The sequence below is a fragment of the Dysidea avara genome, chromosome 1, assembly GCF_963678975.1.
Source record: "Dysidea avara chromosome 1, odDysAvar1.4, whole genome shotgun sequence".
Lineage (NCBI taxonomy): Eukaryota > Metazoa > Porifera > Demospongiae > Dictyoceratida > Dysideidae > Dysidea > Dysidea avara.
Window position 1 is genome coordinate 50,921,655 of NC_089272.1, and position 14,653 is coordinate 50,936,307.

Sequence of the window (14,653 nt, forward strand, 5' to 3'; positions counted from 1 at the left end):
CACAAAAGCTTCTGAGGGCACATCGTCAGCATCTAACTCCTCCAATCCTACAAAGAAATGTAAACTGTCTTCTTGGCTGAAGGAAGCAGCTGAACTCAAGTACTGTCTGGTGAACCTTTGACACCAGAACAGAAAGAAAAGAAAGAATTAGAAGAGTATGAAAAATTGCCATTACTGGATTTGGAGCTAGATCCACTTGAGTGGTGGAAGGTTCACCAAGTAGTTCTCCCTACACTGTCAAAGCTTGCACAAAACACCTTTGTATTTGTGCAAGTAGTTCTGCATCGGAGAGGATCAGGAAACATAGTTTTGAAAAAGCACACGTTGCTGAAACCTGATAAAGTAATCATATGCATGTTGGTGTTTTTAGCTAGAAGCCTTCAATAGAACTTTTACAACTTACCATGCTATAACTTTTGTTATTATAGCTGACTTGCAAGAAATGCAAGCTTTTTGAAACTTGTATGATTTTTACCTTTATTTCAAGTATTGTAATTGACTTGTTACTTGTAACTTGAACATACTTACTTCTTTGATTAGAATGATATACCGGTATACTGTGATATTTTTGTAGTATCGTTACTGACTACTAATTTTTAATACCGCCAAACTCTATCATGGATACATACACACCACATTGCGAAAGGTTACTAGCCTAACACTACATGCAGTCTTATGTATATAAACAGTGTACAGTGAGCAGACCTGATTTTCAGAGTTGTATGCGCTGAAGTTGTACCTTCAAGAAAGCATAAACTATGTAACTGCTTTACATATGCATAATCAATGGTGTGTTGGTCTAAAACTGGTTGATTATACTGTGTGCGTGCGCGTGCGTGTGTGTGTGTGTGTGTATGTACATGAAGGAGCATGTTTTCATTTTTGTCTTCCAATACTACATGATTATACTAAGAATTGCTGTGTGTATCAACAACGGTTGTCTCTACATGGCATGTACAGGCAGTGCATGCATATACGTAATGTGTGCATACGTAATTGTATGTGTTTATCAAGGACATATAGATGGTATAGAAAAGAATAACAGTGCAAATGTGCATTTTGTACTGTTTTTGTTTTCAGTGTAAAATGCTGTAAATACTATTTATTCATACACATACATACTTACGTACATACCTACACACACATATGTATAGTTTTAGATTTGCTTTTTGTGCCCAGTGTACTTCACATATGTTCAGCAGTGGGAAAATGATTGCATGCTTGTGAGGAATATAATTGATAGATGTGTATGTTCACCACCATAAGCAGCGATTATGTACATTAGTGTGCAGTGTAGCCCCACCTACACAATGTCCATTACAGTGGCACATTTGTTCATACATTTAAGATAAAGAGGTGTTGTTTTCTTTTGTACCAAGCTCTATTCCTTGACTTTATAAACTAACACACACAGCATGCTATTAATTGATTTCTCGCCCTGTTTGTGCAACAATACTTACAGTACATTAAAATTAAACATATTTTATCTATTTGTGATTCATCAATTATGTTGATATGTATTGCTAAGGTCAAGGACACATTACTCGAGCAAACCACTGTAAACCACAAATTACACAAAGAAGTGTCTTCTTAACTGTTTTATAGTTTGTATATCGTGTTTTTATATGCAAATTCTCTACACAAAGCCTCATGGCTACTCTTAATTTTTGTTCGTGTACATGCCCCCTTTCAACTAGAGAAAATATACCATTCCTGGTAGCTTACAAGGCCTGTTACGTTGTTTTTCAATCATTATATGCCTTTTACAACACATAGGCTAGCCCCAGCCTACTGAACTGTTTAACCTGGTTTCAATTACCAACCACACCTCCTTCGAAAAAAACTGGATATTAATATACAGTATGTAAACAGCCTTTTTTTCATTGAATGAAGGTTTATTTTCTGTAGCTCAAATCCTGTTTGCTCAGACATGTGAGTGTTGGACAGCATATGTACCTACATACAGATGCACGGTTATAGCCAAACCAATTTCAGTAAACCAGGCGCGTGCCAACAGCCGGCTAAATTGGTTTAATTACAGAAGGTTTTGTGCATGTAATTTCGTCAGAAAAGTGTGCCATACACATGTTAAAATAATGTTTAAAAGCTTGAATTGGATTATGTATATACATGTGTGTGCATTTTAAATATGTAGGTATATATGTTCATATATTACAGTACTCAAGTTATTTGTTTGGATCTGCAGTCAGAAGTTCTTCCTGTAATTGTTCATAACTTGCAACTGGTTCCATCGTCAGTGTTGTGTCTTTAAACTTGGATGTGAATCTTCTCTGAAGTGTAGTCATTATTACTCCACAAACTTTAGCTTTAAATGTTGAAATTGTCATAATCTTGTACAAATGGTTAGTGTACAAGCAGTAAAAAATTGTACATCCGAATTCCAGTAGGGCAATGATTATAAGTATCTTGTATGCAATGGTAAATACAGTGCTGGTACTCTCTGCATAGAAATACAATACCAACATAGCTTGACTTTCTAGGTTAACTATGTAACTGATATACAATATTGTAGTTGCAGTGCTTCTGAATGGTTTATAAGTACAGAAATAAAGTAAAAATGTTATGCAAATAATGGTGTAAGCTGCTAATGTTTTGTATCTTAATAATATCGCATTGCCTATTGCAAACAAAATAGGACAAATCAAGAGCTCTATCCCAAGGTAGTAGTAGTGGTTTATTTTGAATGGAGCTTGATAAGCATCTAAATATGGCTTCACATATTTGGAAACAAATTTACATTTGTAAGAAAGTTTGGTAAAAACTAGAAGAAAGTTCAAAGGCAACAGTATGAAGAGAAATACTAGTAGGTTTACAATGAAAATTGAAATAAACTTTATCCCAAATACAGATACATGAGTATCCCACATCCACAATGACTTTGTCTCAGTCTTATTTCCATCTATCTCTCGTACAGTTGTAAAAGAGAATAAAACTTTAGTTGTTACCAGTAATATCTTACTGTATGATAACAGGAAGATGGTGGCAATTACTGGAATTGCTCTCTTTCTAGTAAGTCTCTCAACATATCTGGAATATCGACTTGTTATTGCTAGTACACCAACAATACAAAGAAGATACAATGGGAAAACAAACTGTAGCCATGTTTTGTCATATTCTGTCATGCCATGATAGAAACATGTCTCAATTCCAAGATCTAAATTGTATAATGATAGTATGACAAATAAAATGTTATTTCTAGACGGGTAAGCATAATACCCGATCACAACTGTTAAATTAGCATATAAGATGAAGCCATTGATTTTACCATCCACTACTGTCAAGTTCAGAGTAAACAGACAAAACACTAACAATATTCTGGCTATAAAGAAAACTGGTAGTAGCCACAACATGTCATTTGAACACTTCTTACACTTGAAGGAACCAAACACAGCACTAAGTCCAGGAGGACATTGTCCACATTGTAATCCTGTCCTGTGTCCGATGCACTGAGTATTGGGGTTATCTAACCTCATATTACTAGGTTTGTCAGGGCAAAAAATGCAATGGTCTGTGAACAATATGGTATTTTGTTTTACGTTGTATCCTATCCAACGTTTTCTTGGAACATTGAAAGTCTGCATATCTATTTCACAATGCAGAGTTGGCATTGCTGCTTTTAAATATTTGTTACAATCACATATCCCATTCTGAAGCTCAAAACCTGTTGGACACATTTTGAAACTTATGTAGTACTGATAAAAAGTAGAAATCCCTATAGTAAAGCCTACAGCACTGAATACAATACTGCATGGCTCCAAAGAAGTGGTAAATGCAGTATACAACAAAGATGTACAGTTGTTTGGAATAAATTGTATTGACTCAAATGACTTCAGTGATATTAACTGACATAAGCTGAGTTTGTATGGTAACTGCAAATCCTGTTGTGGATAAATAACTGTTGGATGATATTTGAGGATTGGTATCAAATTAATAGGAATTGTTTGACCGGGATATATCGGTGTGGTCGTGAAGTTATCTTTAAAACAATCTATTTCTTTGGTGACTTTATCACAATAGCAAAGAGTAGCTCGTTGTCTTGCAATAACATTTTCAGTTGTATCGTAATGGATTACTCTTTTGTACACGTCCCCTGGTGTGGAAATATTGAATGCACTATTTAGTATCCATAAGCAACTATTCAGTACTGTACCATAAAGTATGGCAGTGTAGTTACGATTTCTGCTAAATATCACACTGAAATTTATACTTTGTTTGTATGCCAACTCTTTGTCTAGATTACTTTTGACTGATAAGAATTGAAATATACACAGACCAATGCTATTTGAATATGTAATGGATAGCATAATGATTGATCGAAATCCTTTTTCATTTGATATTACTCTATTGTGTGAAATATTAAGAGTGGCTCCCTCTGTTAACAGTATGTAATTCCATTGCAAGTAGATGATCACATCAGCTGTGTTGTAGGAAAACTCATTATATTGTTTGAAAGCTATCATTGCTTTATCACACTTTAATAATCTCCCTTCTGATGACTGAACTGTATTGTTGTAAAATATATTATTGGTTAATGTAACATCTTGAATATTTTTGAAATAAAACATAAGATCAGTGTTTGACTTAAACAAGCAGTTTTCAAAAAGTATTGAAGTAAATGTCTCATTATGTGATGCTTCCCATCTATTGGTTGCATCATTTTCAATAACCACTGTGGAGATTATTTCAAACCTCACTTTCAATGATGTATTACTACTGCTTAGTTCAGAAAATTTGTAAACAATGCATTATTATTTTGAAAAATGCAATTGTTTATTTGAATAATAGCAGTTGTTGACATCTGTGAGTAGTGGCTACTAGGTTGTGACATGGCATGAACTAAAAGGATCGGAGTCCTTTGACTTTCAATGTTGGTAAACTTGCTATTGCAAATAGAAATTAAGGTATTTGACTTTAAAGAAATATAAACAAGTTGACTGTTTTTTGGAAACAACCTTTGTTATAACAATGTTTACTATTTCAACATTAGTGGAGTATCTTTGCTGATGAAAGAATAAACCAAATATTAACTCATGAGCTATCCACTCATCTGCTGTAAACCTTTTCTGATCATCATTACCAGACTGCTCACTCATACAACATATTGTACAGTTCTGAATGAGAACATTGTTCTCTGATTGTGTTTGGTTGTGATGGACACCATCTATTGTATCCACATACACAAGGATAATTCCACCCATTGGTCTGCGGGAGTTACCTGACAAGTTGTTATTGTGATACACTGTGATGTTTACAAGTGCTGATAATCCCAGTACATTTATACCAACTATACCATGACCAAGACTGTTCTCAAATATTATGTTGGATAATGCTATTGACTGTACATTGAGTAAACTGATTGTTGCTGTTACAGTGTGTGAAAGGACATGTACAGCATATGCCATATTTACTCCACAGTTTACGAACTTTAAACTTTGTATTCTGACAGCTGTTGAGCTGTTGATAAATATTGCTGCATCATTTGTACATTTAAAGATTACTGCAGACATTCCAATCATTGAAACATTATTAACATTTTCTATTGTAAAGTGCTGATCAAAATTGTACTCACTAGACAAGAGGTATATATCTGTGTGAGATGTGAAATACCTTGAGATGTTATGTTGAATGGTTGACCATTGTAGGAACACTTCTTCTGTGTCATTCTCATCACTGTAAGGTCTTGGTGTAATGTAATAAGTTGATGTGTTCACTACCAGAACCTGTTGTATTGTAACTATGATCAGTAGTGTGATTGTCTCCTTCATGAGTAGCCTCATCTGCTTTGGTGTCCCATCATATCATGTCACAGAGAACTGAAGTCTCGTATTTATGCTCTTTGTTTTGTACTGTTTTGAATAATTTAATAGTGAAATCTCTTTGTGTTTACATACCTCAGCTGTTTACTTATGTGCAGTACTCAACGTCATGTAAACTATATTCTGTCATTATCTCAATCTGACTCTCAATTCACTTCTTAACTAGGAAGGGGCTATTCATCCGAGTCCGTATGTAATATTAAAAAAGGCTAAGTGAAAAAAATGCAAAACTTCTGGGTATTGAACACAGGTGTGAATGGGTAGCAGCTGTGCCACCACTGTAAGCTACCCAGCTCCCTTACTTTTCTATCTTATAAATGTGATGTAATAAGCAATCTGTGTATAATAAGAAGACCAGGTGAAGAAGAATGAGCCCAACACTAACCTTAATGCTAACCTTAAGTTTGCCTGTTAAGCACAATGATGTCCTTTAAACTAATTCTGGCAGTACATTCAGGCATTACTATCCTGTGAAGCACTTAATTAGGCCTATATACTGTACAATGTTAGATTCATATTATGCACAGATGGTGTGGTCTTCCATTACAATTTCCAGGTTACATTTAGCCCGGCTGTGAAGCACGCTCTGCAAAGTGTGAAGTACAAGCATTCTAGTGGGTTTGGGGCATCCCCCCAGGAAATTTTTGAAAAATTAGATACTCAGATGTACAATTTCACTGGTAGCTATATAAATTATGCTCAAATCAACTAGCCTATGTGCCTTGTTGTTCTTCAGACTTTCTATACTATAATAGAGGTAAATAATTGTAGATCTGACATACAGGGGACACAACATGAAACTTTCTGTATGGCTGTAGCATAAATTAAAAGTTCAGAGTCTAGTGTGTAACTTACCCCCAGAAGTTGCAGTTTAAAAGCTTGTAAATGTCTTAAAACTGATGCTAAAGTAAGTAAAACTAGCAATGACTTGCAACTGATTTTTCAAATTTTACAGGGAGCCTACAGGCATGGTCCCATTAAAATATCCTATGATTAATTAACATCATATTTATTATTTTTTAGTTAGCTATAGTAATAGCTACACAGTAAATTCACTGCACAGCTATAATTAATAAAAGCCTTATGTAGCTACACAACGGCTACAAGAAGTTTTTGAATGCACTACATATACTATACTGGTTTGTCTGGAGGAAAATGGATTGTGATGAAGTGACATCATGTAAACATACTGGTGGACAATCACGAGATCAATCACTATTCAAAAATGGTGCAATGTAGTCCGTGATCCCTATTATACAGTACTATTATGCTGTATGATACTCTTTGGAGTGAGAGTACCACTTGCCATGATGATAAAAATATACCTGTACTCCATGTACTCTGTAGGCAGGGTCAATGGAAGGCTATCACTTTTGATACTGACAAGGATATGGGCCATTTGTGGTGCGAATGTGTGTATCCCTTATATGAATATGGTGTTTAACATTTTTCCATATTTTATACTCACTTGATGACTAGTCAATTTGTTGTCAAAACTTTACATATAGACTTAAATCTCAACCTCCATGACTTATATTAACAACTAGCCAAACTTTTAAAAATATTATGTGCATTTAATTGTGCATACACTTTTAATTGTATATACGTTTTAGGGGTAGGACACATACATTGTACATACTGCAGTATGCCAAAAGGCACTTGCTAATTGTTGGGTTGAAGCAACATCCAACATTGAAAAATCAACCCTAGAGCCTTAGCTGTTATTGGGTTATGCTTGTCTGAAGATATCAGGCAGACAGTTGATCATTAGTGGAAATTTATATACTGTAGCAACTTTCAACTTATCAAAAAAATGTTTTTGGCCACTCTGAAGATACTTGATTTTACCTTAATACACAGTACTACTGTACTGTATGATGATGGGCTATGATAAAGATTAAACTTCCACTTTAGACAATTTTATCAGCCTTACTTTGAATAGGTTGTATTGGTTAGACATAACTAAGTATAAACATGACTTTAGAGCATCCTAAAATGATTCTGATATAAGTATCTACAGAATTTATTTCTGCAGACTGACTTACTTACATTCTGATCTCTTCAGAGGATCGTAACTCAATTGTGGATAACACTACAGGCTTGGCATATTAGCTACAGTATTTGATATCACTTCAGCCCGAGATGTACCCTTTCAATAGCTATGTACAGTGATACCTCCCTTATCTGAACCTCTATTATCTGGGAACCTCCATTGTTCGGACAGCCCAAATTAGTCACGTGGCTTGTACATAATGAAGATGAAAGCACAAGGAGAGAGCACAAAGGTTGTTGTTTACCTGTTTGCTGGCTTGTTTATTCTACTAATGATAACTACCACTTGGTTGCCGGCTAAGTGATAATGCATTTTTACAGCCTGGAGGAGTGACCATGATTGCTCTGTAGTGACTTCCCCCTCTGCCCACTAACATGACTGATAGCAATAACAACATTACTTGTAATTAAGTTAGTCACTTTAGCATATTAGTATGTTTGTGGACATTTCTGAAGTATGGATGGTAGTATGTACCAGATTGCCCAGATAAGAGGGGTTCCACTGTACAATGAATGCGGTATAGGATGATATGGGCTTACCTTCGTCCTCCTTTGCATCCCATTTCTTTTGATTGTGGGTTAAACTGTCAATTTACAGCTGAGTATCTTGCATTAATTGGGCGCATAATGTAAGGATTCTAAATCTAGTGGATATTTATTCATTGTCAAAAATCATGTTTATGTAGATTACCAGTGGTACTAAGAGATTACAGCAAAATGACAGAAAATGACTGTGATCAATTGTTCACGCAATATAGGGGAAAAGAGTTTGGTAATCTTCATGATGTTACCATAGGACCAAATGGAGAAATAGCAATATCTGATGGTGGAAATAACTGTGTGATAGTTTTGGACTCTAACTTGCACCTGTTGAGTGTGATTGGACGAGGGAGTGATGGAAATAGATTGGTGTTGCCGGTTGGTGTAGCTTTCAGCAAGAATGGCAACATAGCTGTTTGTGACCAAAATAGCCATCAAATCAAGAAGTACTATCTACATGGAAAACTCTTATCAGTGATTTCTTCTGGTTATGGAAGTGATCTAGGGGAGCTTAAGTACCCTAGAGGACTGGTCTTTTGTGATAATGGAATGTTGTATGTTGTTGATCAAGGGAATCACAGGATCCAGGTATTCCAGCAAGATGATATACCTGCATTTACTTTTCGTAGTGAAGGATCCGATGCTGGTCAATTTCAAAAGCCTGTTAGAATAGCAATTGATACCAACAGAGTGATAGTTAGTGACTATGATGGTAATCATATTAGTCTCTTCAGTCATACTGGCAGTTTTATTACTAGGATAGCATGCGACAGTCCATGGGCTATTGCTGTTAGCCCTGATGGTTTCATGATTGTGAGCTGTGGTGGTGAGGATAATAAAATTAGAGTATTTGACACGACCCACCGATTCATCAGTTTGGTAAGAAAGGATCACAACCACATGAATTTAATAAAATTCGTGGCATGGCTGTGAACTCTACTGGAAGTATTTATGTTGTGGAGGGCTACAACAACAACAACAGACTACAAGCTTTTAGTATATAATAGTATATCCTCTATGCTCCTATGTGTAATTATATTGTCTTCCAACATGTATATATACTATAAAATAAGATCACACAACTCAGTTGTACTATTTGCTGATGTTACCTGATGGACTCACTATGATAAACAGATTAGATATATACCTTACCCAAATTTTAACACAAAAATGTAGATCACTGAATAAATTAAAGTCATACAGCATGTTAATTAAGGCTATAATGGAGCATGTCAAAGCCTACCACTTGAAATTGTCACACACAGCAGGGCTGGGGGAAGCATCAAACTATCGGTCAGGCAAAGCTATCAAAATCTGGTTTGACTAAAACTTGGTAATGGTAAATTTTCATGACTAACTTACTGTTACAGTAAAATATTCTTGCCTGGGCTGCCTGGGGGTGCTTCCCTCAGCCCTGCACAGATCTCTATTCAGACTCAATGGATACAGTACATACCTAGGCCTTTGTCAAATATGCCAGCATGATAAAAAGCATAATGGGCTGTAGTGCTATACCAGCATAATGCTGGCATATTACTGTTGGTGAATATTTCAAACTATGGAGCCTAATTCCATGAAAATGGATTGATACTCCTTAACAGAGCAGTCAGTGCAAACTGCAATAGAGCACTGTACATAGCTCCTTAGATTGATACTCTCTACCATTTTATTGTTCCAAGCTACGTAACTGAAATGTTGCTTCAGGGGTTTCCCAAAATTTTCACCTATTGTACTCTTCAGTGTTCCCATTATGCTTGTTATGGCCTAAGTTGGATTCATTTTGGGAAAAAAATTGAGCATGTCTGAATCGGGCCTATACATATCCTGTCAGATGGTGATACATAATTATACTAGATAAGTAGAAATGCTCAAAATATTATTGTGAGGTTTCTGCTACACAATAATCCTGTAATTGCTATTGCTTGCTAGAATATATAGTAGTGGGTTTACCAATAATACAGCATACATTTTGTCATTGATCATGATCTCTATTTTTGTATTTTAAAATTATTTATCACTAGTTTCAGTAGTTTGTGTACTTTTTATGAAACCATTTGTGGATAAATATATACAGTATGCATGAGAAAGTGTGCATTACATGATAACAGATTACAAAATAAAGTTGCCTATTACACATTATGTCCATCATCAGTAATCAGCTGTTTTTTTCAAATAATTATATCAAGAGCATATTTAATCAAGTCAAAGTTACCAAATACTATAGCTGGTGCATAGTCTCTGTATTTGAACTACTTTGCACTTTACAGTTTTGATCTATCAGCAGTGTATAGTATGCTGTGATCAATGATGTGGAAGACATTCTAGGAAGCAACATTGTTATTCTTGAATGAACTTAAAATTAGGGTTTCCATGGAACATGTTAACTTGGGCAATCCAGCAAGTGAATGTGTTACAATATAATACTCTCAATGGCACCTTGACGTATTATTTTGAAATACATCAAGCGATTAGCCAATAGAATTAGTGTTACACTTGTTTGTTAAGGTCCCTTGACAAAAACCTGTAATACTAATTTGATTGGCTAAAATAGTGTGGTCTGTTTCTCTTAGAAGTAAATGTCCGACTTGACAACTAGCGTTACCATAGTGATAGATACCCCATGGCATAGCAACAATATGATTGCTTAGTAATGGTTGCTAAGTAATTGTTGCTAAGGTAAAATTAATGTCATTTTGAGACCATAGCAATGGTTGCTAAGTGTGATTGGTCTTTTGCAGTGATTATTGTTTGAATTTCTGTTGTCTAGTAACAGTTGCTATGGTTGTCGGATTAATTTGCAATAGGATGGATGGCTGTGGTATTCAGGATTAATAACTTTTGTGTTGTAAACAGGAAGGAAATAGTACTCGGCTTCGCCTCACACTATTTTACTCCTTCCTGTTTACAATGCTTGCACTATTAATCCTGAATACCACAGCTATCCGTCCTATTACTTATACTAACACTGCATTAGCACCATAATAATATGCATTTTGTGGAGTTTATTGCCACTATGATTACTATTCAATTGCAAAGTGAACCTACAACCAAATTTTCTTCAAAGTGGATGCATTGTGTTATCATTGCAATATAATTTTATATTCATTTAATAATAATAATAGATCATGGACATGAAGAATGACATGGGGAGAAGGACTATGTAGTATTTATCTCCAAAATGTGAACAGATTTATTTCCTGTAGATCAGTGAAAAAAATAATAAGAATGATATGAACAAAATGGCATATTTAAAAAGTATTTTTATTGGTTCTGAAGATCACCAATACAATTTTATCTCTAAAAAGGACTAACTCAGCTAGAAAAAGTTGTCAACTAAAAATCAGTATGTTCATAATATATAATACACTGTGTCTAGCTATAGTTACATTGATGGCATAACTGGAGGCAAGCCAGAAATTCATTCAATAATGACCAGTACAACATATGTATGAAGCTAGCTGCATTATAGTGATGTGTATAAGTTGTAGTGGATCTTTAAACGCTCTTAATTTTGTTGATTTGCAGCAGAGGAGCCAACTTATGCATATCAAAGTTTGGTACTAAAAATATTAGAAAAGCACAGTGTATTACAACAAACTTAAATTGATTCCTCAGAAATGGACAAATGGTATACATGTAACTATGCACAATCACGGCAGAGTCTACGATCAAGTAGATCTACCTTAAGAGTTATATAATAATAGCCATCTGTATATAATTATACACTGATTGAAAATTTCAGACAAAAGTTACAAAAATAATACAAAGTTCAAAAAATTGATCAAACTTTGTGTGACAAATCTATTATGTTGACTACATTTCTTATGTAAATGGGCTACCTACATTATGTGACTATATGTGACACATCCACTTGGAACACCATATAGTGAACAAGAAGATACAAGCCTGAAATGTTCACCATCCATTAACCTATGTTGGTGCTCACTACATTTCAAGGCAAAACAATTTTTCTAATAATTAAGTTGTGAATTGCCAAAATTACAAAATTGGATGTGCGTGAAAGACCCCTTTTTGCAAATGCGGTCACATATATATATAGTACATGAGCCAGGCACCAAAATTTTGGCTGTCGGTACCATCTTAGCTGAATAGGTTAATTGTTGAGAAGGTATATACATCCCAGTATAGTTGGAAAATTTATGATAGCATTGATATGTGGTAATAATCATGATAGGTGACATCAAGAGTACCATGTAAATATTATGTGCTCTTGGTGATATACAAATACGAATTTTATATCACACAACACTGCATCAAATACATACAGTCTAGTCACACTGCTATTGTCCTCATAAGGCCAGTCATATGGTTGAATCAGTAGGCCATAATAATTTAAGTCCTGTGTAGGTGGCCCCATAAATAAACTTTCACTGTAAATCTAAGTTTTTGTGTTGATGCAGTAAGGCTTTTTTGTTACATAAATTCAGTCTCTGAATTGATAGAAGTATATTTTAGGCAAAATGTTATATCGTTTGAAATGACAACTCTTTGAAATCTTTGTTTATAAATTGTCCAAATAATACGGTATATAAATGCATAAATTTTTGAATACATACATAGTTTATTCCCACTGAGAAGATAAGCGATAATGCATGATTATATATAGTACATAGGACTTTAAATTAATATAGTGCAACCGGGCATGTACTTCCAAAAAGTTAAATTTCATGTTTCTGGTTATAACTTAAGACATACACCACACATCCTAATTCTGTTTTTTGCACATGATTATACTCATGTATCTGTACATATCTGTAAACAGGTTACCATGGCAACAACCACAATTATCTCAAAAATGGCATATTTATGGTTTTTGGTTTTTTCGTATCTAGTTTTATATACTTTTGAGTTTTTCAATAATTTTCTAGTAGATGAAAGGTCTCATCAAGCCCGACAATTTGTAGTACCAGATTTGTAAAAAAATGTTTTAAAAGTAAGTTATGATGATTTTTGTGATTTTCATAGGGTTTCGAAAAAATATATCTAGTTTCACATACTTCAAATTTTTTTTACATATACTTATTATTTTCTGAAAGGAGATAGACATGCCTAAAATTTGTAGCTGGGGTTTTGTAAATTTCTTTTTAGTTTTTGTTTTATGACATCGTAAAGTCAGATTATGGATTTTTCTGTGAAATTTATTGAAAACCACAATTTATAAAAGTACGCTCTGAGACACTGCAAACATGTATAACCACAAAAAAACAAAAAATTATGAAATACTAATGAGCAAAGCAACACATGAAAGGATAAAAACATTATAGAATGTATCTAGTGGCATATAGAAAAAAAATGCGTGGGCGAGGAAGTAAAATAAGTTTGGAGGTTTATGCCCGGTTGCACTATAAGACAAGTGTAATGCACTTTTGTTCCTATTTCCATACATATATATTCATACAGTGTTTATGTTAAAGTTTGTGTTGATACATTGTGACTTGTTGATAATGAGGTGATCCAGTTCACATGGTCTAGCCAAACCTCAACATGGATTTGCTTGGAGATTCTACATGTAAGTATGGTAAACAGAATGAACAGTACTATAGTAATATTATGTGCATGACATAGCAATTAGAAATTAAAGCCTGCACATTGTGCCTTTTGTGGACAGATAGCTATGAAGTTTCCATTTGCACCTTGGTAGCACCGGCATTAAGTTTATTTTTAATAAAGCAAGGGAGACTGCAGCTGATGGATCATGGATTAGTACAGGTGATTTGCTATACAGGTGAGAGTTGTCTCCATGTCATACTAGTGTCCCCAATTTTCTCTAGAATACGTAGTTTTGAATGTCTTATTTGCTGAAGCTTTTTGTGATAGGAGAGCTATGTATGTAAGTACTATAAATTTACTTGTGGCCATGTTGTATTTTAGTTAAAAGCAGCTAGTGTAATGCACTAGCTAGCTATGTATACTGTTGCACTTGCATACATGCGTATAAGTAACTAAAGGTACTACTAACCTATTGTCTTTTTGGATGGTAAATTATAGTCATAATCTGGATCTGTAAAGAAAGAGTGACAGAATGTGCAGTAATTTTGTAGTATGTGTACATACAGTACATAGGGTACACTTAGAATTTCACTTACTGTACAAAATAATACTGTATATGCTAACATGTGTGTTTTGTCTTTGCTGGTGTGCGTGCATTCAACTTATGCATGTATGTATATCTGTCATGTACTTACTTGTGTTAAAATCCACTG

The 14,653-nt window shown here is 34.6% G+C and overlaps 1 protein-coding gene across 3 annotated transcripts; it reads left to right on the forward strand.

Moving 5' to 3' along the window:
* Nucleotides 1-1,921: 1,921 nt before the first annotated feature.
* LOC136250897 (tripartite motif-containing protein 2-like) lies at nt 1,922-9,367 on the forward strand. Of its 3 annotated transcripts, XM_066043254.1 has the most exons (3): nt 1,922-5,600; nt 5,664-5,693; nt 8,576-9,367. In XM_066043254.1, exon 3 carries the CDS (start codon nt 8,607-8,609, stop codon nt 9,360-9,362), a length of 756 nt encoding a protein of 251 aa, XP_065899326.1. In that variant the 5' UTR covers nt 1,922-5,600; nt 5,664-5,693; nt 8,576-8,606; the 3' UTR covers nt 9,363-9,367. The 3 variants fall into 3 exon arrangements, with proteins under 3 accessions (XP_065899326.1, XP_065899318.1, XP_065899314.1); XM_066043246.1 differs by having other exon boundaries at nt 1,922-5,693; XM_066043242.1 differs by lacking the exons at nt 1,922-5,600; nt 5,664-5,693 and adding an exon at nt 8,032-8,518.
* Nucleotides 9,368-14,653: the final 5,286 nt, after the last annotated feature.

Excerpts from the sequence above, each read along its gene's own strand:
- LOC136250897 (XM_066043242.1), top strand. The coding sequence starts at position 8,403 with ATGCGGTATAGGATGATATGGGCTTACCTTCGTCCTCCTTTGCATCCC. Across the intron at positions 8,519-8,575 it reads GCATTAATTGGGCGCATAAT|ATTACCAGTGGTACTAAGAG; the intron begins GTAAGGATTCTA and ends ATGTTTATGTAG.